At 34.9% G+C, this 26,310-nt stretch overlaps 1 protein-coding gene across 1 annotated transcript in view; it reads left to right on the top strand.

Moving 5' to 3' along the window:
• LRPPRC (leucine rich pentatricopeptide repeat containing) overlaps positions 1-26,310 on the top strand; it is an 87,479-nt gene that overhangs the window by 47,188 nt on the left and 13,981 nt on the right. Inside the window, exons 24-31 of the mRNA XM_031594817.2 lie at positions 536-660; positions 1,491-1,597; positions 12,927-12,995; positions 13,252-13,342; positions 15,522-15,664; positions 15,745-15,832; positions 20,654-20,777; positions 24,493-24,581. Of these exons, the coding sequence (XP_031450677.2) occupies positions 536-660; positions 1,491-1,597; positions 12,927-12,995; positions 13,252-13,342; positions 15,522-15,664; positions 15,745-15,832; positions 20,654-20,777; positions 24,493-24,581 (836 nt within the window). The remainder of the gene's footprint in view (positions 1-535; positions 661-1,490; positions 1,598-12,926; positions 12,996-13,251; positions 13,343-15,521; positions 15,665-15,744; positions 15,833-20,653; positions 20,778-24,492; positions 24,582-26,310) is intronic.

The following is a 26,310-nucleotide window of genomic DNA, read 5'->3' as shown; positions in this document are numbered from 1 at the left end:
TTCTAAAGTTTTATACTGAAATAAAAATTCTGTGGAAAAATTTTAAGGAGGCTGTAAATTATCTGAACGTGTCTGAACAAAGACATTTGGAGGTAATGTGATATGCACAGTGTTACGTGTTAACAAGAAGAGCAGCTCATGTGAACTGAAATTTCTGTGGAATTGGTATTTTGTTGCAGTAGTACATGGCAGAACTTGAGAATTGTATTTCAAAAACTAAATGCATGTAATGATGATGCAGAGTATTTGCACCTTTAGTTAATTTGTCGTGAACAGTGATCATGCATTCAAAAATTATACAGCTGTGAGGTTTGAGTATAAAACTGTAAATCTGTTCTCATTTATTTGGCTATCATGTGTATGTTATACTTGCTTGCAGTAAAACTTTGCCAATTACTTAATAACTATGCATTAAAATAACTGTGGCTTGCATGTGATTTCTCCTTCAAATTTTCAAGGACTGAAGTGCCTGTACTACTAAGTTTTGCCATTGAAATGTCTACTTGTTAATTCTTGTTTTGTTTCTTTCTACAAGGGATGACATGTCTGCTGTTCTGGAAGCTTTAATGGACTGTTATAAGAAGCATGGTAAAATTCTCCAGCTTCATAACATCTACTGTAGACTGATAGAAAAAGGAGATACTGAACTCCTGCAAAAAGGTTGGTTGCATGTTGTCTAGTATGATCTAGTATGGGTGGCAGAACACTGGAACAGGCTGCCAAGGGAAGTTCTGGATTCTCCTGGATGCCTACCTGTGCAGCCTGCTGCAGGGGGCCTGATTTGCAGGGAGGCTGGACTCAAAGCTCCCTGGAGGTCCCTTCCAGCCCCTATGGTTCTGTGGTCTGGTTATATGGAGTTTTCTGGAATGTTTTTTTTTCCATGATCTGTATATCATTTCTTTAGATGGAACAAAATAATGTGTGCTTATGTTACTTTAAAGCACTTAAATAATGTCTACGTTATTCAGATTGAAAAACTTTTTAATTTTAAGTGCAGAAGAAACCTAATGTTTGGGTAATGTAGCAGCAAGTTCTTAAAGATCAGTGCTAATACTTGTTCCAGCTACACGTTTATATACATATTTATGTATAACAGATTTTTTAATATAAAAAAACTAATGTATATGAAACACTTTTCCACGTGTTTGTTTCTCAAACAGTTGTGTATTAGAGAATTCTTAAATTCGTAGTCAACGCAGAATGCAAACATCGTGTCTGCCTTTTTTGTTGTGTATAATTGAAAATGTAGCACGGCTAAACAGAAAAACAGTATAAACAGAAAAACGGTATAAGCATGCTCAACCATAAAACTGCAACAAATTGTGTAGTGTGCTGTGATCATTTCATATGTTTCAAAATGTATTTTCGTTTGTGTGTGTGTATATACGGATGGAGTTTTGTAATGCTTAGAAAATCTTAGTTTTAAGAATATTTGACATGCATATTAAAATATTGCAATTTTTTAATTAAATTAATCTTTTTTCATTCAGTTTCAGATTTTATAAGCAGTGAATATGGTGACATGATGGCTCTTTATGATCTCTTCTTCGCCTTCTTGCAAACAGGAAAATACAAAGAGGCCAGGAAGGTTATTGAGGTAGCATTTTAACTCTGTTACTCTATTCGTGCAGCCATCCAGACTCTTAATTAGAAACATTTAAAGTTTTTAACCTTTAATTAGACTTGTTCTGATTCATGTTAATAGAATTCAATCCCAGTAATGAAAAAAAAGAAAAAACCTCGACCAGCTTTATTTTGTATAATTACAGTTCAGAAGAGAAAGTCTTGTTATATATTGAAATTGTTTCCTCACTTTTTCAAATTTGCTGTTATATATCAAAATGATATTTGCATATTAAATATCGGATTGCGAAACAATTAAATTAAACAGGCATTCCTGGGTGTAAAGTTGCTAATCCTCTTTTCGAAGGAATTCTTTGTTCTTAAAAGCACTGGAATTTAATTTGCTGCAGACCATGCTCAGATTTATTTGTAATGCTTGTCTACAAGTTAATCAGCCAAACAAGTGCTGTCTGCTACTGTTTGGCATTTAATTTAGCATTTCTTCTTTCTCGTTCTCTCTCTTTTTCAGGATAGTAAGCAGCTTATAGGAAGTGGTAGGTGACAAACTTGGTCTATTTAGGATTAGTATATTTTATCTAGACTTGATTGAAATTGTGCTTACTGAAATTGATAAGTCAAAGGGGCAGCTGCAGAATCTGCCCAGATTGTGATTATTTTTCTTCCTAACAGTCATATGTTTTTAAAATGATGCATAAGTTTTAAAGTTAATGTGTGGGAGAAGGGACATATATTTAGTCCTTATCATTTTTGTTGTAAACAACTCTGTAATCTCACTTTTTTCTTCCTAAGTCACAGTATGCTTTTTTTTTTTTTATAATTTTTAAAATATTTGAGATACTACTTGAATTATTTTCCAACAGAAATCTTGCATTCACAATATCTGTGTGCTTGTCTGTGGTAGTGCTGAGCACAATGTTGAAACATCAGTATTTCTGCTCAGAGATGGTTTTTTAGAGCTCACTCTATTAGTACAGAAGAATAGAGGTATTAGTATCAAACAGAAGGTGCCACTGAGCAGTTCAGCTGTTATGATAATGATTAAAACACAAGGAGGTACAAATTTGCAGTCACAGAACTGGAAGTAAGAATTTCTTAGATCCTGGCATTTAATTTGTTAACACCTTCTATTAGTGGCTACAATTCAGCAGTTATGAATAGGACAGTAAGCAAATTATCAAATTGTTTATACATTAAAATTTTTTGCTGTTTGCATCAGTTTATCTCTGGAGGTACTTAGTATTTGGTGTTTGACCATAAGGTATTAGTAACCACGGGCAGACATAAACATTCATTTCAACACCTGATATTTGGAGAGAAGATGAAATTTATCCTGTCTTTTTATGCTCGTTAGAGTAGGATTTTTTGTTCTTGTTTGAGCTTTGTATATGCTGTCAAAAAATTGGTTTTTAATTTTCTGAATCTTTATAATACAGAAGTTCAGCTAAGAATAGCATGCACATATGAGAACTGCTCCAAAAGTAATGCCTTGTATTTTATTATAATGGCCAATAATGTCAGAGGCAGATGTTGGTGGTATGGCAGTAGAGGTCGAACCTTACCATCAGTATTCCATTCCATTTAGTTGCCATGCAACATTCAGTAAAGATGATCAAATTTGGGGCCACTTTGCTTTTTAGAATTTGTTGTATAACGGACATGGGTTGTATGTCAGGAAATACTTCTATCATGTACTGATGTGGTGATCAATTTAGTACTAACATTTCTTAAAGAAGTATCTGAAGAGTTAAAGGGTATCTAGAAGGGCATAGGAATAAAGCTAGAAAAAAAAAGTGGGAGTTAAGGAATTAAAGACCAGAGAGGATGTGGTCTTTTGAGTGATGTGTTTACTCATCAGTGATTACATTTAAGTTGTATCTCCTGCTTGCTTTTGCTTCTTCTAAAAATCAGAAGTCTACTGGATGCTCATGTGAAAGTGACACCTGCTGCTTTGAAAAATTTGCAACTCAAACCCCTCAAAGAAAATAACTCTTAAATCTAGATCTTTGATTAAAATAGAACTGAATGACAGTAGTGGGAAAGGAAAGAGAAGATTTGAGTGAGATTATAAAATAAATGGGTCATGAAGTTGTGTATGTACTTAATCTCTCATGGTGAATGTGTTATGTGTGCATGTGTATAAGCTCATACTGTGGGATGTTGTCATAACCAGAAAGCTCTGGAGGTACATCTGCTTGTTGGAAGGGCAGGAAGACTGCTTTAAGCAGAGTATGATAGATTAATAGAAAAGAGATAAGGCAAAAAAAAATGTGCCTAATGCTAGAACAAGTAAATTGAAATGCATGGCAGCTTGATGTTGCAAGTCTCTCTTGAAGCAATGCAAGGCAGAAGAGAAACTGTGAGGGAAGGCTTGAGGGAGAGATGCAGCTAGTTTCTAAGACTTCATAGTTTGATAAGCTAACAGTTTGAAATGTTGCTAGGCTGTCTTGTTAAGATCTTGAAGTCTGTTCTCATGTTTTGTGGCATGTAACTAGAAAGACTCAGAGACGACCTCCAAATGAGGTATTGTTAGCTTCTCTGTAAGGGGAAGGTCTGCTTTTTTTTTTCTAGTTATGCCTGGCAATTACTGAATGCTTGAAGCTGTGCTGGTAGGTGAATGTGTTGGTAGATGTTCTGAGTCTAAGGCTGAAAAATAAGTTCTCCGATTGCGCGCTGTAGTACATCAAAGCATGACTTAGTCTTCAGTTCTTAATTGTATCTCTAGTAAGTCAGATCTTGTTATGAGTCCTTCAAAGGTAATCATACAGCAGTTATAGGTTCCCTTTTCTTTTCACCCCTTGACATGAAATCACTTACTAGCTTGTGTTCACTTGGAGTGCACAGTATGACTTTTATATAGCGATAGGTCTAGTTATGCAGAACTTTTTTCCCTTACTTCTAAAGGCAATTTAATTGCCTTTTTGCCCTCAATTACGTTTAAAAACAAGAGAATTATGTTAACTTTTTTTTTTTTTTTTTTTTTTTTACTCTAAATGCATTAAAATTGAAGGCTAAAAGAAACAGTGGAATGAGATTCGGGCCTGTCTTCTAAAATGTTGCCTTATTTTGGTAATATCTAATCAAATTTTCTCATGAAGAGTGTTTATGTGTAGTTCTTTATGTATGTTCCTCCATCGCTTCAAGTAATACAACCAAGAGTCTAGATGAGTTACTTGACCTAGTACTCTTTTCAGTGACCCCTCCACTTACTAGAACCTAGTCCTCCCAGATTCCTCTGGTCCGTATCTGCTTACCTGTTGCTAGAACTGGAAACTCTGAATGTGCCCTTTGTTGTCAACTGTCAGTCTTGTTGATTTATTTAACTGATCTAGCCAATGACTGAGGGTTAGACTGATCTGCAAGTTGTCTTGGAAAGGGGCAGAATGAGAAAGCGAGTGTTATAACTCTTTTGAGGAATCTGTTTCCTTCCCCTCTCTATCGGTTCTGTTACTTACTTTGAATACTACACTGAGATTTTAAGATTTAATTACCTTTACAGTTACAATATAGCTGTTTTATGTCACTTTGATTCAATTTTAATTGTTCAGTTATCTGGGAAGTTTGCATGGAGTTGTCCTACTTGTAGGTGTGCACCTGTGGGATGGTTGAATATTTCTAGACTTGTACTTTTTCCTTCATTTATTATTCATACTGGATACTATTATCAAAATGTTCTTTTAATCTGTTTATTAAGCCATGCCGTGGTCTACACGCTTGACTCTGTGGTAGAGTTGCAAGATTTCAGTCCTGCCACAGAACTTCCAAGATGCCATTCTTTAAATCAGCTTAGCAAAAGTCTCAACTATGTTTTCATGAGGTGAAAACAAACACTTCACACTTACTGCTGAAGTATGGAAGATTTTAAACAAATAATGGAACCGTTTATTATTGAAATTAGATAACCTGTAGTTTTGACTGAGGCTAACTTTGTAACTGGTAAGCAACAAAACGAAATGAAATAACTATCATGGATTTATATACCATGTCTGTCTTTAAAGCAAACAAACACAAAACCAGAAATAATAAAAACCAGCAACAACCAAACACAAATTATTATCAGAATCCAAGAGTAGGAATTCAAAATAATGAAGCAAATGGAAAATATTAACGAGTTTTGATCTTAAATTGTTAATGACTTTGCACTGCTTGAAATGGAAAAGTTGATCAATCCCTACTTAGTCTACAAGTAATTTTTCATCTGTTGTGATGATTGAAATGCTTAAAGCAGTTTCCTCTGAACTTGCACACTTCAGAAAACCATAAGTAGTTTTGAATGGTAGTATGTTGCAAACATAAACTGAACCATCTGTAAGCTTTTACTTGAGAATAATACATGCAGCATTGCTAACAGTGTCTATATAAGGTATGTTAATATTGTAAAATATTGTAAAAGAATGCACCCGAAGCTTCAGGCTATCATGACAGGCAGTATTCTTTACAGAAATTCTCTTCCCTTGCGTCTTGTATGATTCTATTTTCTTTAAGGTGAACAAAAATGTAGAATATCTTAAAAAGGAAAAAAAAAAAAAAAGAAATGAAAAAAAATTAGTGAGACTATCTTAAATCTTTTCTTTTTTCTGGGCTTATACAAGTCGTTGGGAAAAGGTCATTGAGAAGGCCGCTGTTTTCCAGGCAAGTCCTACTTCTGCAGTATATTACAGAAATTTCCTTTTCATGTTGAAGAAGAAACTGTAAACCTGAGTTCTCCTTTTCTAGGTTTTTCTGGGAATATATGTATTAGCTTTTGCTTAATACTAATTTCTACTGCCACTGCACTGTACTGATATAGTCATTACATCTTTGGGAGCAATGTAGTGGTGTTTAAAGAAATACCACTATATTTAAAGAAAAGCATTTTAAAAAGGATATCAGATCGCTACCATTTTTAGTTAGGTGCTTATGGACTCTTCTCATAAGAACTAGAGTTGGTAGAGACTTCTTTTCCTGACAGATATTTGAAGTCTTCCTAGATTAAATCACATGAGCTAGTAAATTAAAGTCGTTCCTTTAATAAAACAGTAAAAGCCCTTGTTTCTCTCTGTTTGTAGTTTTACTGCAAATGAAAGCTGAGAGAGGATTACTGTATTTAGGATTGGGAAAAATCACAGAACCGTATGGCTGAGTTTTTAATACAAAACAAACCTATACCAGTTCACTAGCACAAGAGGAACCTCCTTTGAAAATGTTAATGCATGCTGTGTGGCTTCAGAATTTTTATTAAATTTTGTGTGAAGTTTTCCCTCACTTTCTGCCCGTATATTAAAAATATTGCACATATTTAATAGGCATGTTACACCATCTCTAACATCTCAAGATTTTTTTGTGGAGAATTGAAGGACAAACTAGCTGTGAAATATTTTTAATGAAGAGTGTTTCCGGTGTCAATAAATGCAATAAAAAGCATTTGTTGCTGGAATTCAAGACCTGACAAAAGAACTATTTCAGGTGAGTTTAGTGTACAGGAATATATCTATCAACAGATGTCAAGTTAATTCATGAGGTAAATAGATTTAAGCAAAGAATTGTGACATCCACTGTCAGCAGACCTCGAGATACCAGTTGCCATTGGATTTAATCTACCATAAAAACAATGATAAATATTTCTACTTGATATTGAGAGATTACAACCTTCTTTCATCCAGATTGCTTTTAATAAGAACTCTACATCATAAAATGGAGCCTTGTTGATTTTATTCTGGAGATAGACTACTGGGAGAAGATGCTTTCTTCGTTTGTGACATCAGTATTTAGGTTTTTTAATATGTGCTTTAGTGACGGTTACATCCAGTGTCGCAAGTTACCCACAAACTCATACTTTTGGTCTGCTTCAGAAAAGAATAGAGGTAGTTAGAACAAAATTTAAATGTTTTTGAAAGTGTAATGCAAATTGTATTAGAATGGTAGTTAGAGATACAGTGGTCTGAGGTAGAGTGGCTTGTAGGGGGTGTAATAGCTTTTATGAGAGTAACTGTATACAGCTGTGAGGGAGGGGAAAGGATGAAGAGCTCTTAGGCATGCAAGCCCTATAATTAGAAGAAAAGATTATTTTTTTCTTATTATTGAGTCCTATTAGTTTAATAAATGCATTACTTCTCCTTATGAAAGTGGACTCTGATACAGCTATTATTGAAGCTGGATTTTGTTTGTGCCCATGAATGTGTGTATGAAATAAAAAAAGAAGTTCTTCCTAATTCAGTGCCTGTTACTCAAAAGATCTTAAATACTGTTTGTTTGTTTTTTGAAGAAAGTAATTGAATATGTTTTGAATAAGTAAATTTAATTCACTGCTCCCAGTAGAAAAACAAAGGAGATGCCTAATGAATTAATTCCTTCCAGAAAAGGAGAAGGTAATGTGTTTAGAGTGCAGGATCATGACAAGAGCTGTGAATCCTTTCTTAGCTTTAGGGACTTTGTGTTAGAGAGAAAATACTACTGAGTCTGTAATGCTTTTCAGGTTCATTGGACAGCATAAAGCCACATCATGGTGCAAAGAAAGCAAATTTTTTCTGTTTTATTTGGAGAATAGCCTAGAGGACATTGTTTGGTTTTTGTTTTTTTTTTTGAGCATGGATTTTGCATATATCTTGTCATCTTTTCTTTCAGCATGATTATTGATGTTAAGGTCTTACTATCTGATGAATTTTTATAATAGTATTTTACTGCATTTTTTATATGAGAAATTTCTCTCAGAATATAGTATTTACAGTATAAAAAACTTCAAGTAACCTGCTGTATAACCTAGTTTACATTGAAGCTGCGTGGAATTTGTGAAATTTCACAGACATTTTTGTGGAATTGGGGAAAAAATTTAGCCGTAAATTTAAGAATTTCCCATCAACTGTTCTGTTTTCACCAATGCTTATATTGGAGAGAGCTGTTAAAAATGACATACATCAGTTCTCATAGCTGTCTGTTTGAGGCTGTCTTTTCAAAGAAGTAACACGCTTTCTTGTGAGACATTGCTTTGGCATCTAAATCTCAGTAACTGGTTCCGGTACTGGTAACATAAGTCTGTTAGGGCTGTTGATGTAACTTACCATGAAGCATTCTTCTTCCTTAGCAGCATTAGCTGTCTCTTAATATTACTGGCTTTTTCAGCTGCAAAGAGAAGGGTGTATGGATCTACTTGTCTAAAACATACCATCAAAGAGTGCAACGCAGATAGGGTTTATGCAACGAGGCAATGGTTGGGTTAGATTGGGATTGCTGTAGAACTTTTTCTCTAAGAGAAGGCTGAACTTTAGGAAGAAAATTCAGGCGTTTTAGAATAAAGTCTAAACTGAAAAAGGACAGTTAAGCAGAGATAACCTTGAATCTTTAAAATTAGAGTAATTCACAGTGAAGTTATGTCGCGCAGCGCTAGTTGAAGAAGGCGAGATGAAGTTTACTGGGAGTTTTATAGGGTATATAATGCTTATTTTGCTGATCAGCACACAGTAGTAGTCCGTGGAAGGGAAGTATTGAAAGGTTAAAAACAAGTGAATAATCTATCTCTTCCGTGTCAAATGTATGCCAAATAAAAATTATTTTTGATGGCTTTCAAATAGTTATGCATCCTAAGCCAGATGTGACAAAAGTGGTACTATTCTGGGACACTTTCAACACTGCCTTTTCTGAAGAACACCACGGAGTTTCTTTGCATTTTTTTCTGTTGTTTTTTTTCCTTATGTAAGTTTTATGATTAAAAAGAAAAAAGTGGTTTTGGGCAAGTGAAGAAAAGGGAGCAAATATGTTCCCTACAACTCTAAATTTCTTGGCTTTTTTTTAAGGTTAAAAAAAATCAACCGTATAACAATATTGTACTATTATCTGTAATAATAACAGAATGCCAATGTAAACATTCCTTGAATTCTGTCATCATTTAAAAATCCAGATAAACATTGAATAGATTCCTCACTAGCAGGTCCGTATTTCTCCAGAGAAGCTGTTTTCTTTCAGCTGTAATAACTAGAAGGTAGATCAAATAAAAATAATAACACAAAATAATTTCTGGTAATCGGTTCCCTTCAAGCCCCTGTCTGAAGTGACTGCTTCTAGAGAACAACTCAAATATATCAGTAGTTTAGGACTATGGCATTTGCATGATTTTTGAATGCTTCTTGGCAAATGTTCTGAAGATGCTGCATATTTTTAATCCTTCTGGTTAGGTTGCCTTTCTGTGTGTGAAGGCATAGAATCAGTGAATAAATTAGTGTAGGATTGCATGTAGAGTATTAAAAAGATAGAAACAGGTCATCAAAAATATGGGAAGATTTCCATAGATGTGACTGTAACATTCTTAAACTGGAAAAGAAGCAGCAGACCAGAGGATTATTACAAATGTAACTCAATCATCTGTGAAACGAAAGAGTATAAAGCGTAATCCCACTGTGCATTGTCTTCCAATAGAAAATATAAGGGGTTTCAAATGAAGTTAATAGAAGCTGAACTGAAAACAGGTAAGTGATATTTTGTGTGTTTTCTGTAGGCAGAAGTTCAGGCAGTCCTCTGCCAAAAGATCTTATGAGTGATTCATCTTATGTTTTAAAGGCAAACAGAAAAGTTTGTGGAAGAGAGATCATTTACTAGAAAGCTGGAGAATGGAGGAATGCTGAGACAAAAGTATTGCCAGTTTTTCTGTCACCTTATAGTCTCCCATAGGTACTGAAAGAGGATGAAAAGCATGTTGATCCTTTTATCGGGTGCAGTACTGCTGTTTCATATTCCAAGAGAATTTATAAAGCAAATTGGGGGTTTTCTGGCCTTTATGCTGGATGAATTTCTTCAGACCCTCAATAGTTGTCTTTTTATAAAAAAAGAAACACAAGATAATCAGAAAACTAATATTCAGGAATATATTTTTTTGTCCAAAGACTCAAGAGCAGAATTTTAATTTTTTGCTCTCTGCTGGGAAACTGGAAGAAGTAATTAAGGTACCATGTATTTTTTTCCTGTTTTTTTTTAATTATTATTCCTTGCTTTATTTTTATTCTGCATCTTAGTCTGCTCTACTGTAGAAAGTCTGCTTCATGCTAAATGCAATGCTTAAAATTCCCTAAGATGGTAAGGGATAAGCTACAAATATGGACTATCAGGCAAGCCCTGGAGATTTAGTTAATCTGACCTAGATGTTCTTTTGATGATTGAGACCTGCAGTATGTGAAAACACTTCTCAATTTCAAAATGAAAAACGAGGATATCTGTTGTATAACTCAGCTGTCCTTGTAGTGACAGACACATCAATCATTTCTGAACAGGAAAGGATTTACTATAAAAAGTTTGTAGCTTTGGAGCTGTTGAGTTCATTGGCATTCAGATCAGCAATGATATTGAAAGTTGTAAGTGAATTCAGTATTTGAATTTTACCATGTTCTAAAGAGGATTAGCTACAAATGCAAGCAACATACTTTTTTTTTTTCATTTTCAAGAGCCTGTTGTGTAAGATGTTAATTCTTGACTTAATTTTCAGCATATTTTTTGTGAAACTGCTTGCTGGGTCTTTAAAAAACAACAACAAAAACAAGACCAAAAAGTCACTGCTGACTAGGGATCTGTAAACATAAATATCTGTGGTAAAATCTAATTTGAAAAATCAGCGAATACCTAGAAATAAAACAAAGTTTAATTTACACCACTTTTGAGTATCCGATTAGCCATTGTTTTTCTATAACTTGTTGGGTCAAGCACAGTTAAACACAGGCAGGATAGTCCATTTTGAGGAGCTGGGCTAGGAGTTAGCTTCTTATTTAAAACTTAAGAAACAAACAAAAAACCCAGTGCTTAAAATGATTGCATAAACTGGCTTGAGTAGTTGTCAGGATCATATGGCCTAACATATATTTTGCAAAGCACTCTGTTTCATATTTCTTCAGCAAATTTTAAGGTCTTTAAGTGAAGTTCAACATGCTGCTTCTTCAGTTGGTGCTGAGTTAGTTCAGGAAGTTGTAATGGTAATAATTGTGCTGTTGGAGAAGACAAGGGAAAGGAAATTATTTCTCTATGTTAAAAAAGAAGGATGGTTAATTGACTTCTTCAATGGTAATTGTTTCCATTGTTTTGGAACCAAGACTCTATTTGTCACAGCTCTTTGTTCAAGCTGCCTCTTACTTTTTATGAAAAATTGCATTTGAATTTTGGAAATTGCTTCACATTTTAGCATTTGAGACTTCTTATAACATTAGCAATTATAACCCTTCAAGAGTCAAAACACATCTTTCTAGATAGAAAAGACATCTCCCTGAAGTTACTTTGGGTTGTATTAATTCAAATCTGGACACCTGAAATGGCAACAGTCAACTCTTGCTGTAAACGATCCTTGTGCTGAAACAGGAGTCTATAATGAAAGTAAATTCAAGTAGTCTTGAAACATTGTCAGAGGTAAAAATGATGGATGCTTTGCATACGGGTTTTCTTGTATCATTTTTTCTTGATGCAATGGACATAAGTAATGGAATGCCTGTAACATGCTTCGTAGAGAATTTTGAATTTTCCTATGTTTATGTAAGAATTTTGCTGTTCACAGTGGAGGAAATGATACATTTGTTAAGATCTGTGGTGATGAGAAGGAAGAATGTGGTAGTCTGTACTAAATGAAGTTCACAAAGGATTGAATGTGCTTTGTGGCTGATAACCCGATCAAAACAATGAAGGAATGAACAAGCAGATGCTCTTTTAACCTGGGAAAATGAGCAACAAAAACAATTATGGTTTAACTATTAAACATAATTCTTCTGTGGATGTAGAGTAAGCCTTTGCTCTGTTCTGGGGCTGGAGTTACAGTTAGCATACCTCCCGTCTTCTTTTGCATGGTTATTACTCTGTACTTTCATGTTTTTCTTACTGAGCATAGCAGAAGAAGTCACAGCCTAAAACACTCTTGGTTTTAGATGTTAATATCTGCATGAAGGCAACTAATGTAGGTCAGAAAAGGACACTAAATGTTGATGCTGCCATGATCTGGAATATGAACTTTTCATTGTGAAGACAATTTGGAAACATTTGGTGCAATTCTTTACCATAAGTAGTGAAAATTATTATGATGGTTAATAGCAATAATACTCTTACTGTGGTGATAGAGTTTACTTAATACTTCAGTTCATCTGAAGTATATTCTGGAGCAGTTCTTTTTGTCAGTGCAGACACAGCACTGTTCAGCTGTGGAAAAGGAAAATGTCTCGAATAAAATGACTGCAATTTTTAAACCTCTCATAAATGCAGCTTAACTTGATTATTTGTGAGCTTAAATCTGTCTCTTGCAGGTTTTTTAAAAAATAAACTTATTATCAGTACATGTATTATGTTTTCTTTAGCTTAGAATGTTCTGTGTGAAGTAACGTTTTTTTTCTTGTGGAAATATGATTTTGCAGACTCCTGGCTTGAGAGCCCACTCTGGAAGATTGCAGTGGTTTGCAAAAAGGTGTATATCAGGTAATCAGGTATGTGGCTTGTTTCTTGTCTTCTTTAGAACTATCATTGTATTTCAGGAGTAATTGTTTAGAAGTATTTTGTTAGATTTTTGGGGAGTGGAAGGACTTGTGACAGGCTGAAGAGATGAACTTAATGCTCTGTGTAAGCACTGTTGTGTTCTTACGCAGAAATATCTTAGATGAATGCACACAGCATGTAAGTACAAGTACACAGAAAAATAAATGTTTGGCTGAGGTGTAATGATGTTCTCCTTTCTTTTTAAAGATGGAGACTTTGGAGCATTTGGTAGAATTAACTCAGAATGTATTTGAATGTGATAGAGATGAGATGTACTACTACCTGCTTCAGCTTTGTGGTAAGTTATCATGTAACCTTTTTCATGTTTCAGTATGTTTGCTTTTGTGTTTGGAGATGGGAAATAGCCTTGAATTGGAGAGGTGATCTGTCCTCATAAGTAAGTAGCCTGCAAACAATTATGGAGGCATCTTGCAGAGGAGGAGAGATCAGGGTTGTTTTTTCTAACCTGCACAGCTCAGCACAGCAGTACTCTAGAACTGAAAGAATGAAAGATGTATACTTCTTGTTACTTTCCTAATTTGAAAGTTTTCTCCATTTTGCTTAATAAAATACTTGTTAGAAGAAAAATTGGTCATATTCTGTATCTTTATAATCACTAAAGTTCTAGAGTCTACTGTAGTTGAAGCTGCCTATGCCTTTAGTAAAGGTGTGGAGAATTGGTAGGTTGTTCCCAACTACAATTCCTAGTTCCTCCAACTACAGCCAGCCTCTGGTATCCATAGAAATGCCGAACTCTTTTTAACTGGAAGTTTGTTTGTATGCTACAGACTTGGTGTAGAATGTACCTGTAGTGATTTTTCATTTCTTTTCTATGTTTTTGTTTGCTTTGGTTTTGTTACTCAGTGGATCAAACTGTATAATACATAGTAAAAATGTTGGAAATTTTAGATCTAGTTATTTAAATCTGAAACATTTTGTGTTCTTACAATTGGATGTTGAACACAAAATAGTTGTGTAATTTTAAAATAGCATTGTAGGGATTTCTACGTGTCTCAGAAAAATTAAACAACCTTATATTCTGTATTTATATTCAGCAACTATTTGTCTTGGGCAGTGGGAAAGCTTGCATTTGAGCTTGATGTAATTTTAGATGCTCTTCACGTATTTTTTTTGAATGGCTAGAACTAGCAATGTTATTATGCTAAATAAAACACTATTAGGCCTCCATTTTAATAAAGCAACAAGAGAGGCTGCTTCCTCGTTTTGTTTAACCACAAACAGAGGAGATGAGTATTTCCCCACAAAAATGGCCAGAGAATTTTTGTCATTTTTGTTTCTTTTTATTTCCTCAACAGTCTCAGAAAGCTTCAAAACCAAACTGTAGCATTACCTAGTTCTGGCTTTGCACATACTAGTTCACCCTTGAAAATCGAGTTGGCCTGAAAAGCAATATATTCTCAACAGGAGGGAGTCTTCTTATTTCTCCACCATCATCCTGTTCACCTCTGGCAGTGACTAAGTGTGACAGTGTGCCTGCTAGGAAGAGAATCTAAAAAGATAGAATTTATCAAAGTCTGTCACACAAAATCTTCACTCTTCTTTGAAAAGACAAAACCAATTCCATCTACTCAAAGAAGTGGAAAACATTTGTGGGTTTCTGTCACCATGGAAGACAAAAACCATGCACATTCCTGCTTTCAGCCATTTTAAACTATTTATCAAAGCTGCCCTTTGCACAAGTACGGTAGAGAGTTGTCATTGTGCACCTTAGCCACAATTTAAGATCTACAAGTCAGTCGCACCTACTATCTAGTTTAAGCTGTAGATTAAGAGAAAAAAAAGGAGGTTTGGATTTCATCCTTTCCCAAAGTTAGGACCAGTTTGAATTAAAATCAGATCACGGCCTTGTCAAGTAAGGTGTTTTGTTCTTCCAGAGTTGGAAATTGAAGAATAACCTGTTCCAAGGTTTGATGTTCTGCAACTTTTAACGGTCACCTTTCATACAATGTTGAGCTCTTTTGAGGCCTGTCAATTAGGTAGCTGAAGGCAGTAATTAGACTCACCCTGCCATTAGCATATTCTTTTCCAGACAGTACTAAACCCACCTTTTTCAACTACCTGTTTTGTTTAATGTCCTCAAGCCCCATGTCTGTCTATTGATGGCTGAATTTGCTGCAGTTGGCAGCATTTATTTTACAGTTGTGAAGTCCAAAGCAAACACATGTAAAGGTGTCAAACGTTCTCCATTCTCCTCTGTTTACTGGCATAATACCCTGAACTTAAAAAATATTATTGGGATAATTTATTCTTTAAAGTCAATCTTTTGGTTTATTTATTATTTTTTGTTTGTTTCCATCGTCTAGTGTCTCCTGTGGAGTAATAGTAGTTTGGAATTTTTCAGGTTGATTATATGAAGCAGACGTATATAAACAATGAAGTTTTTCCATAAATGTGACTTCAGATATGTATGTATGCTTTAAATTTGCTTTTATCTGAAGACCTGAATCTTGTTTCAGATAACAACTCTGACTGGAGAAGAGCTGAAGCTGTTTGGACTAAAATTCAAGAAGAAAATGTTGTTCCTCGTGAGAAAACACTGAGATTACTGGCTGATATATTAGAGAAAAATGGTCAAGTTGTCCCGTTTGAGGTACCTAAGGTAACTTTGCTAGCTCACAGTACTGCTGAATATATATCTTTCAGTATTACAGTAATTTAAGTAAGTTTTTTGTTTTAAAGACTAGGCAAGAAGAAATGGGAAGTCCAGGATCTTCCAGTTTTGAAGAAAGAAAAATAAGGATGCTTTGCAAGAAAAATAATGCAAGAGGTACAATGAATCCACTGTTTCTGCCAAATCACTGTTTCTTAGCTCTAAGATTTAGATTTTGATTAAATATTGAGCAATGGATGTTTGCTTACTTTTGTTTTGCTAGTATGTTAGAAAAGTTACTTACAGTGTTAGTTGGTAGTTACTTGGTACTTTCTGCTTTGAAAGTTGAAAGGAGAAACATATGCAAAAATATTTCAAGTGTCATTTGAATTATTGACTCTAAATGCATGTTGAAAGTCAGTCTATGCTGAAGTTTTGAATTTTAAAAACATTTAAGTATTGCTAGCCTGTCATTTGTAATATTTGGTTAAACACATTTTCTAGACTTCTGATTGTAGCTATTAAACATAGGAAACTAAATTCATACACAAGGTCAGTGATAAATACTGTTTTGCTGTTATAGGTGTTTCTGTGGTCTACTGCTTGGATGCAAGTTTTATGTTGTGAGACATGATAGTAATTCTTCTCTCTACAGATCTCTAGTAAAATAGCAGGGACAGGTTCATGGGAAGGCAATTAACCAATAGAAGAAGTTGTTCAGAGTCTTGAAAGAAGACCAGATATCTAAAATAGATTTTGGAACCATATCCGATCACTTAAGACATAGATTTGATAACAAAAAGAATTAGTTTCATCTAATTTAATCTCATCTATGCTATGGAGATTAATTCATTGCTCTGAAGAGGTGATTCTCCCACTGTTGAGCATTTGTGCAGCCTCACTCTGAATATTGCATGCAGTTCAAAGATCTACAATATAAAAAGGATGTTAAGGTCCTCGAAAGCATCTAGAGGAGGGCAGCAAAGCTGGCAGAAGGAAGGCATGTCCTCTGAGGAGAAGACAACACTTGGGTTTTCCAGACTGAGGAAAGGAAGCTAAAAGTTGGCTTCACTGCTCACTGCAGCTCCCTGAGGAGGGGAGGCCAGAGGGAGGTTCTGGGCTCTGCTCCTGAGAACCAGTGGCAGGATGTGAGGGAGTGGCACCAAGCTTCACTAAGGAAGGTTCAAGCTGGATATGAGTGACAATCTCTTTTTGCGGGCATGATGATACACTGGAACAGGCATAGGGCTGTCTATCAGTATTCAGGAGGCATTTAGATAATGCCCTTGGGAATATGCTTTAACTTCAGGTTAGCCCTGATTTGGTCAGGCAGTAGGACTTTGTGATCTTTGTAGGTTCCTTCCAACTGAACTATTCTATAGCTGTCTTCCTCTGGGGCTTTTATATGTTAGTCTATTTTATTTCTGTTGATGTTGCATAACTATTTTTGTTTGAAGGAACAATTTAATATGTCACTTGGCATCTTTAGCTTCTTTACAATTACTTGTCCACATTTTTTCATAGAATTGGGAAACTTTCCTCCAATAAAGAAAGGGAGTGCCGAAAAGCATGTGTTCTTTTGAGTGGTAATATAAAGACTATAAAGAAAAGATCAAAATTGGCACGCCCAGAGCTTACTGTTCCCAAACCTTTGGGCACCAACAAATAAAATGGCCTTATTGAGAGATCATTCCAGATCTTTTACTACAAGAAAAAAATAGCTTTTCTACAGAAACTTTCCTGGCTTGATAAAGCAGATTTAACTTATGCTTACGTATTTATTTGTTTGTCTTTGTATATAGAAAAAGAGGAGTTTACCTAAGTTCCTTCAGATCAGTCTGTGCTTACTGAAGTAACTGGAAGTGTGTTTTTATCCCTCTCATATCAAAAACCCTGTCACAGAGTGAGAATTAGCATAACTGGGCCTTTGAAGGGAGAGTCCATTTTTACCATTGCCAGGTGCAGAAGTCTTTCTTTTCTGGAAGTCTTTCTTTTCTTTGCGTATACTATGATAGAAAACTTGGTCTTACTTGAAAAGAGATTCAGGAAATAGAATGAAATAGGCTAAAATAGTCTATTTTGCTAAATTATAAATATTCATAAATACAGGATGTCTGGTTTTCCTCTTCTTTGGGTGTTATCAATGTGTTTTACAAGTTGGACCCACTGATTTTTAAGCTGTGAGTTTTAAAGAATTTGTTAATCATTCATGCAGCTACCTTCAATTGTCGGTAAAATGATCCTCCTATATTGAATCCCAGGCATGCTGATTAGAAGTGTGGATTCTGCATATTCTGTATGTGGGGAATACCAGAAATAATCAAGTGGAGAATGGAAACAAAGTTAATATAGCTTTGACTTTGGAAGAAGGGAAACCAGTTAGAAACAAAAATATAAACTGTAACTACTAATTGTTGTTGATGACATTTGTTGCAGAATCTACCAATAAATCACTTCTGCTTGTTCTTTTGCTCAAAACAGCAGAGCTAGAGAGGAGTTTGTATGGAGTATTGAAAACAGGGGAAGCAGATAATTTAGAGAAAAAATGTTCTTTGTGTCTTAAACTAAACTGTCACTACTGTCTATTAGTATTGTACAGTTCTGATATGAATGCAATAAGACAGAATATAATTTTTATTAGAACCTTTTTGATAGGAAAAATATTTAACTTCTATCTTGTTATGTAATTAACGAACTTAACTGTTCTGTCATAGGGTGTTTTGAAAGTCTGTTCTCTGAAATGCTTTATTTTTTCAAAATCAGATTTTGTTCTTATCTTGATTCTGCAGTATGAGAACTCGACTCTAGGGAATTGCTTTACTTTGTATTATCCTAGACAGTTACAGCTGCTGAAACAAATTTGCTTGTCTTGAAAGCTGAAATTTTCTTCAAAAGTTATCGCTTTTTAGACAAACTTTTTAGGTGGTATAGCATAATATGGTTCTGAAACTAAGAAATTTTTGTCTGGATTGCTAATATACTTCAGTAATTTTAGATGGCACCTGAAAAAGTGATAAGCTCATAATACCTGATTGGACATAAGTCTCAGTCACCAAGGTGTAGTTGAAACGTGCTACTTGCAAGGTTGCAATATAGAGTTGAGAAAATCTAATATGAATAGGTTGCAATTTACATATAAAACAAAACTGATACCAAGATTTCCTCAGCTTTTCATTTAACTAATAATTAGAAAAAGAATTACAGATATTTCCATTAAACAGATATTATACTTTGTGGACTATGGTCATTGATATATGCTTGATATCATGTCCACTGGGAGTTGATGAACTCCATCCGAATAGTACAAAAGAATATTCAAACATGGAATGAAATCCTTGTTCTGTTTAAAGGCATTAGGAGTCTCCAAGCATAAAGAGGTTTTTTTTTATAATCAAAAAGCAGAATTTAAGTAGACTTTTACAAGTGGAAAGAAGAAATATTATCATTCACCTACATTTTTTCTTAACAAAAGCAGCTAGTCTGCAGTTATCTCAAATAACAGAAAGCTGCCGGATTTTGGTATGAACACTTCTTTACAAATGCTGGTATTGAGCATCTGAGCAGGCAAGAGAATTTAGCATGTTGCAGTAGGCTGAGCATTAGCCTCAGACTGATAAGTGAGCGTGGGGGAGGATTCGCGGGCCTTTTCTATGTCATCTTGTTGTTGTTTTATTGGTCTTTTGGTTGACAATGCAGTCGCTTTTGTAATGTCAGACGTCAATCATATTATCTCTCCATCTCTCTTGTGTCTCTCTCCATATCTTTCATATACATGGGACTCACATACGTGGAAGTGGACTTAATTTTTACTGTGGTATTCTTATCCATTATCTGTTCATCTATATTTAATATAGCTTAAAGTGTCCAAAGTAGATTTGGGATGGCAATATTAGCTCTATCATAAAACTCAGTGTAAGAGATTGTGTGTTGTTATTAATAATTAATTTTATACGTGGTTACTTTTGTGCTTGCATTTCAGGAAGTTTTTATATGTGCTTATTGGTTGAAAAAGTTTGAGTAGAGCAGTTTAACATCAAGCACTTAGGCCTTGGGAATGTTGGTTTAAAATTCCACAGCACAATGTACTAAGTGCCATTAGTGTGGTGCTTCTTGTGACAATAAGATTCAAATGAGCAATCTTCATCTTTCCTTTCAAAGTTTAAAAAAATATAGTTTACTACATACCTGTGAAATTTGTAGTGATAGTCTAAGTATTTCTAAAAAGTTGCTTAAGGGTAATTATGGATTAGATTTGAATTAGCAAAGAGTTTTATATTTTTAAGTTTTATTATAGGAAAAATGCTGTCAGTTTTAGATGTAAAAGCTCACTTGTTCCTCACACCACTTTCTAGTGTATGTTATAGCCTAGGTAGCAGTCTTAGCTGCATGTTTATAGCTGCATAATCTTGTTTCAGAAAAATAAATGACTGAAAATGTGCTTATCATTTTTTTTCCCCCTTTTTGGTAACATCTTTTCATACACTGACAGTTATTGTGAATGCATGAAATAAAACTGTTAATCAGTCAAACAAACGCAGCGTAGTTTACTTGTTAAATATCTGTATATTTGTAAATTGTATGTTTTGTATAAATCTTGTCGTAGCCAAATAATTTGATCTCCCCATATTGGAATCACCTCCTATATTATTTGTTAAATGCTGTTGTGATCATGCACCAGATACTGTAACTGTATACCCCAGAATTAGGTGTTGCTTCAAAAATGTTGAGTCTCCCCCTTCTAGCTGACTGTGTTGGTATATAAGCAACAGCCATATATAATAAACCAGCAGTAGCAAACTTTTTGTTCTGTGGAGTTATGTGTTAGTTGATTGATATATTCAAGCACTTTTGAACAAACTGTTACCAGCAGCTTTGCTTTCAAAGATGTAAGAGGATGAATGGATTTCTGAGGGACCTTTTCAGTGAAAAAAATTTTTTTCTATGAGTAGTATCATAGTAATATGATACTTCATTTGGGCTTTCTTTTCTTTTTTTCAGAGGCCTACGATGTTTTTCTGAAAAGCCAAGGGAAGAGCGACTATCAGTATCGTACTTATGACACCCTCATAAAAGCGTTGTTATCTCTGGATTGTATTGAAGAAGCCAAGAAAGTGAAGCACATGTAAGACATTTCTATGTTTAGGGGATTTAAATTGTTAGTTTTTGCTGATTAGGGTGTCTGGAGGTTTTGTTTGATTTTCTTTTTTTTCTTTAGTTTGTAAATCATTTCTGGATTGTTTTCAGTGAAGTCTGTATTTTTCAATGGGAAAACAGGTCATGACTGGTAGCTAGGAGTTATGTTATGAAATACGTTACCTTATGAGGCACTAGGGTGCTATGTATTAAACATACTAGAGAGACAGCATGTTTTGCTGATAACACGTTTTAGCTAACAGTATCAACAAATGCACTTGGCATCAGAACTGAAAGTCTCCCCTTCTGGCAGTCTGCCTTTTCCCCTTTATAGCAAGATCCAAACAGACAAGATTCCTTCACTGAACTGCCCCTGAGCCTTCTCCTCAATCCCCATCCCTGCTGGTGCCCTTCCCTATCCAAACTCTGTGGCAGCTGGCTGCCTGCCAAATGCAAAGTGGTACATTTGACTGTTTTGCCAGTGGCTAGGAGATGACCATAAACCTTAGATCCAACTCTTACACTTCTGAAATAAATCCAACCTGCTGTCATGCATTATTAGATTCATCAGAATCAAATTAACCTTTAGTGAGTTGCAAGGCACACCACTTGCTTTCATTGTAGCTTGTAATGTGTCTTCTGTTCAGATTATAGAATTCAGAATAAGTACTAATCGTCATCACAGTATATTTAAGAAGAATAAAAATATAGCAATTTAGGTTTCTTCAGTTAAAACAAGAACAGTGTTTCTCATCTAGCATGTTCTCTGAATACAGTGAATTAGAATGTGCCTGTAAGAATAATTTACATGATGGATGGGACACTATAAAAATCTTAACAGTTTCTAGAGTCAACTTAGTTTATGATTTCCGGAAACAATATAGTGTAAAAAAACTTAATTATTTTAATGTTTTCTTTAAAATTGTCTAGACCAATGAACTATCATTGAAAATTCTGAGTCAGAAGCACAAGCAACAATTCTCCAACTCAGTATTTGTAACAGAGCTTTATATTAAGGAATGTTTGTGCTTTTTGAATATATGGCTTATATATAGAGGAAGAACTCAAACTGTTTATTAAATAGTGTTCCCTATAAGAAGAATAACTGGTAAGTTGTTTTTTTTAAAAAAAAAAAAGATAGAAAGGACATGTTTGGAAGTACAAAGAAAAAGTTTGGGTAGTCTGGTAAACATTTTGAAAAACCTTTAAAAGATACTGTGAATGATTCTTCAGGAAAGAAGTTTGAACTTTTTAGTGAAGATGTGTGCATGCACGGCTTCTCTGCTCCATGGCTCAAACGTGTTTGTAAGGAAGATGCACAAAATACTGTGTATTGTAAGCATTAATTTGGAGATTGGAGGAGCAGAGAGAATGTAGTGTTTTGTTCCTGATATTGATGATTCTGAGTTCTTGCTTTAGATAATAAGATACTTAGGTAATCCTTAAAAGGATGCAAAATGCAGAAAATAAAAATGTTAAAGACTAAAGAAGTCTGAAGTGTGTTTTTAGGGATGAAGCTTCTGAATCTCAAGATGCTTAGAAAAAAGGAAAACGCGATTTATTAAGAGATTCTGGTCAAAGCCTACCACAGTAATAACCACTGTGCTTTTCAGAGCTCTCATTTTCAATCTCGTAGCATAGAAATGCCAAATAATGACATTCTAAAAAGCCTCTAACAGCTCACTGTTACATCAAGACAGAAAATGCTTACTATTAGCAGTGTTTACAGTGTTTATTTGTGTATCTCTTTTTGTAATAATAAAATCATGCTTTCATCAAGCATTTTGAAATGTTTGTTAGTTTTTAAATTATTCGCTGAAATAGAGGAAGTGATTTTGTGTGCACATGGTTTGGAATAGCAAATGTGTATGTTTCGCACACATTTCTGCATGCTTGGCAATTTTACCAACCTTATATTACAAAGAGATTATTCCTACAAAGCCTAAACGTGTGCAGTGGCCTGAAACTTGTGCAACTCCCAATATTTTCATAAGATACACAAAAGCCATCTTCATTTGTATAAGCGAACATATTTTTCTTTTTACTCTGCTCGTAGCCAAACTTTAAATTTAAATAATGTGTAGAGAGGTTTAAATGAGTATTAGCATAGACAACAAAATAAGTAATTCATGTATTTTAAAAGGTTATTTTAGATTATTTTAAAACTTTCTTGCTGTTAACAGCGCTGAGAAACTTTAATGAGATAGTGGTGATGTGGTAGAAAGAAATAGCACTCTTGCTCTGCATTTGGAAATAAATAAAATGCATGCTCATACACAAAAATCAACCCAGGAGGTTACTGATCTGTTGGTCAATCCAAACCTGGTTGCTTTGCCATTCTGACACTGTTTTGAGGAATATTTACTGCATTTATTCAAAGTTTTAAATAGAAATTTAGGAGTATGGGAATGATGGATTACTTCTGTAATAGTAGCTAACATCTATTTAATCACACTAAAGATTGGAAGATTGGAGAAAGTAAATCCTTTGTTATGTGTAATTTACAGTCTCATGCATGAATTGTTGACTTAAGGGCTTTGACAGATGGGACAAAGGCAGAAAAAAAAAAAAAGGCGGAACTGAGCAGTGGGTGCTTAGGCAGGGATTAAGAGGATTGGTTGGGAGAGTAAGAAAATCCTGAGTCCAGTGACTGCATTTGTGAGCCTGGGAGGCTGAAAGTGACTGAGAGGATAGTCATATTGTGTACTATGTGAAGGATTTTCTTGGGATTGAGGAGAATAATTTAGCAATGACCCTGCTTACCTCCCAATCCGCTCAGCCTATAAGTTCAAGTAGGTAGGCTGCTCAGTTGTTTGCCACAAGATGATCAGTGAGGTTTATCTTGATTGCTGATATGGTAAATGGCAATGCCCCCCTTTTCCGTGTAGAGATTTTGTAATCTAGAAATGAACATTTGTAAAGTTATCCTCATAGATTAAAAACGTGGCTATACGTCACTGAGGAACAGGGAGGGAATTTTATAATGTAAGATGAATGTGAAGACTGGTTAGTCTCTCTTGACTAATTTCCAGAGTGATAGAAAAGCTTTGGCATTGTTATTAAAGATTCTCTTTAGTGCAAGTATGTGAACTGCAGTCTTATCAGAGATAAAGAATTGATAAGCCAAATGCAATTTTAACACAGCTAAGGCAGCAAATGTAGTATGTTCACTTTAAAAAACCGTATACATCTAGATGACAGAAATTTGAAAATTAATCAACCAAATGATACGGTGTTAGTTCATAATATGCTTTAGTTTATGTTTAAAATATACAGCGCTGAAAATAAATGTTTCATTTTTATTGCTGAAAGAATAGTTTTACATTTTATAATTATGGTGACTATTGAAAAAAGAAGAAAAAGTATCCAGCTTAGGATACAACAGAACAATGCAGGGCATGCAGTTATTTTAGTCATCTAATATGTCAGCATTCAAGAATCTGAACCGATTGTTTAAAAAAAATCTTGTACTTTGTTTCTTTTGTTGCTCACTTCCAACTTTGTCATCTGTCAGAATGCAAAAAAAAATTATCCTTCTATAACCATTGACAGGATAACACAAAAGCTGTCTCCAGGTCGATATTTTGCAGCAATATTTTTAACATACGAACAGTAGTTTTTATAATTTCACCTTGGTGCTCAACCATTTATTATCGTATCAGAAGCATGTCAGTAATTCCTTTCTAAATGTCTGCTTCTTTTAGTGCTGAGACCCACATCAAGGGCTTCACACTGAACAGTGCTGCCAGCAGCCTCCTCATCATATCGCAAGTTAGGCGGGATTATTTGAAAGGTATGTCACAATGCTTGACCTTTACGTCACATTAATGCCTCTGCAGATTTTTCTTGTAACGCCCTTCGAATACTTGGATAAAGGAGTCCATTTAGCAAATTACCTGCTTATCAAGAGCCTTTTGTGGTAGCTGAGAGACGTAAATTACTGTACATGCATTTATAATACAGCTTGAATATGAATGTACTTGTCATTTGACCACTTAGTCCAGTTTCCATTCCATTTAACACAAGATGGGTTTTCTTAAGATGAATCACAGCTCTTCAGACATGCAAAATTTGTGCTCCAGAACGAGAGAAAGTACAGGCTTTCAAGTGCGTTAAAATTCACAGCACAAGTCATTTTGCTTTGGAAATTAACATACTTTAGAGCATCTGAAACAATTCCCAGCAGTTGTTTCTTGCATATTGTGGTGCTTGTGTGAGATACCGGATGAGTTAAATTGACTGTTAAATGTGCATGATTGTGCACTAAATGATTATAATATAGATTTAAAAACTTAATCAAATACTTTTTAATAGTTCTCAGTACCAACAGTAACAAAATATTAAGGTTGACTTTCTTTTTAAAGTAACTATTGTGAAAGAAAAGGAAATGGTGGCTGAAGAGTGTGTGAGGGTACACAACAAGATGGTGGGTCAAGTTCAAAGTTGTGTTATTTTACTTCTCAGCACTGGTAGTTTTGCAGCCTAGAGTGTTCCGCTCTACAGCAGTACATTTCACATGCTCAGTTGTTTAGCAGAACTCCTGTGAGAGAGAACTGTGCAACTGTGTAGTTTTACTGTGCTGTTTTTTTACTCCTTTGCAAGTACAGTGCACGTTTTCAACAATTTCTTGAAACATTAGAGCAGCTACATACAAACATTTATATTGCACTGATGTCTTTCATAGCGCAAGGCATACCAGAAAGTGCATTTTTGATTGTGCCATCAGTAAATTTTATTTTCTTCCATTTTGCATGCCTATGTAGTCCATACACATGTAATGTTGGATATATTAAAATACTTCAGGATAAGCATTTAGATACTTCTTACACTCTTTCCTGCAGCTGAGCAACTTCTCTTATTTCAGATTCTTTCCCATTTCAGTCTGATGTCACTGCCTGGTGTCATCAACTGAAGTATTTATGGCAAACACAATTGCTTTCCTTGCTGTGTTGGCAAGCCTCATTTTTGCAGCTTTCAAATCCTTCATCTAAATCCTATGCCTGATTTTTGTTACGTAGGTCACTCTGAAAGTAGTGTCTCCTATTTATTTCCAGGGAACCAACAAACAGATACAAAAAGCACAATAACACTGTTTGATGAAGCAAATTCTCAGCTACAGAGTGCTCTCTTTCAGCGTGAAAAAGCACAGCTAATAGAGGTGACTACCAATGATGAACAAGAGCATGCATGCCATGCTTGTAAAAACCTTCACCTGTGGAGGTGACTCACTGTCACTGTTGCCACTTCTGAAACATACCAACCACTGCCTCTCTGTGTTCACATCCACTGTTTGGTCTCCATAAATTTTCAGCAAGTGTTGAAGAATGTCAGTGGGTGCTGCTTTCAATGACACATGCTTTTTTCACGTGCATTTGTATTGCAGATAGCATTTTGTCATCCTATCTCTCTGCTGCCATCTGTAGCATGGCAACGAAATGTAATGGGAAATTGGTGGGAAGGTTCTACCTCGTCTGTAACACCAACATCTGCCTCTGAGTTTTAGGACAATGTAAAAAGATATG

This window comes from Phasianus colchicus, chromosome 2, assembly GCF_987193195.1.
Source record: "Phasianus colchicus chromosome 2, bPhaCol1.hap1.1, whole genome shotgun sequence".
Classification (NCBI taxonomy): domain Eukaryota; kingdom Metazoa; phylum Chordata; class Aves; order Galliformes; family Phasianidae; genus Phasianus; species Phasianus colchicus.
This window is presented reverse-complemented; position numbering and strand designations above follow the sequence as displayed.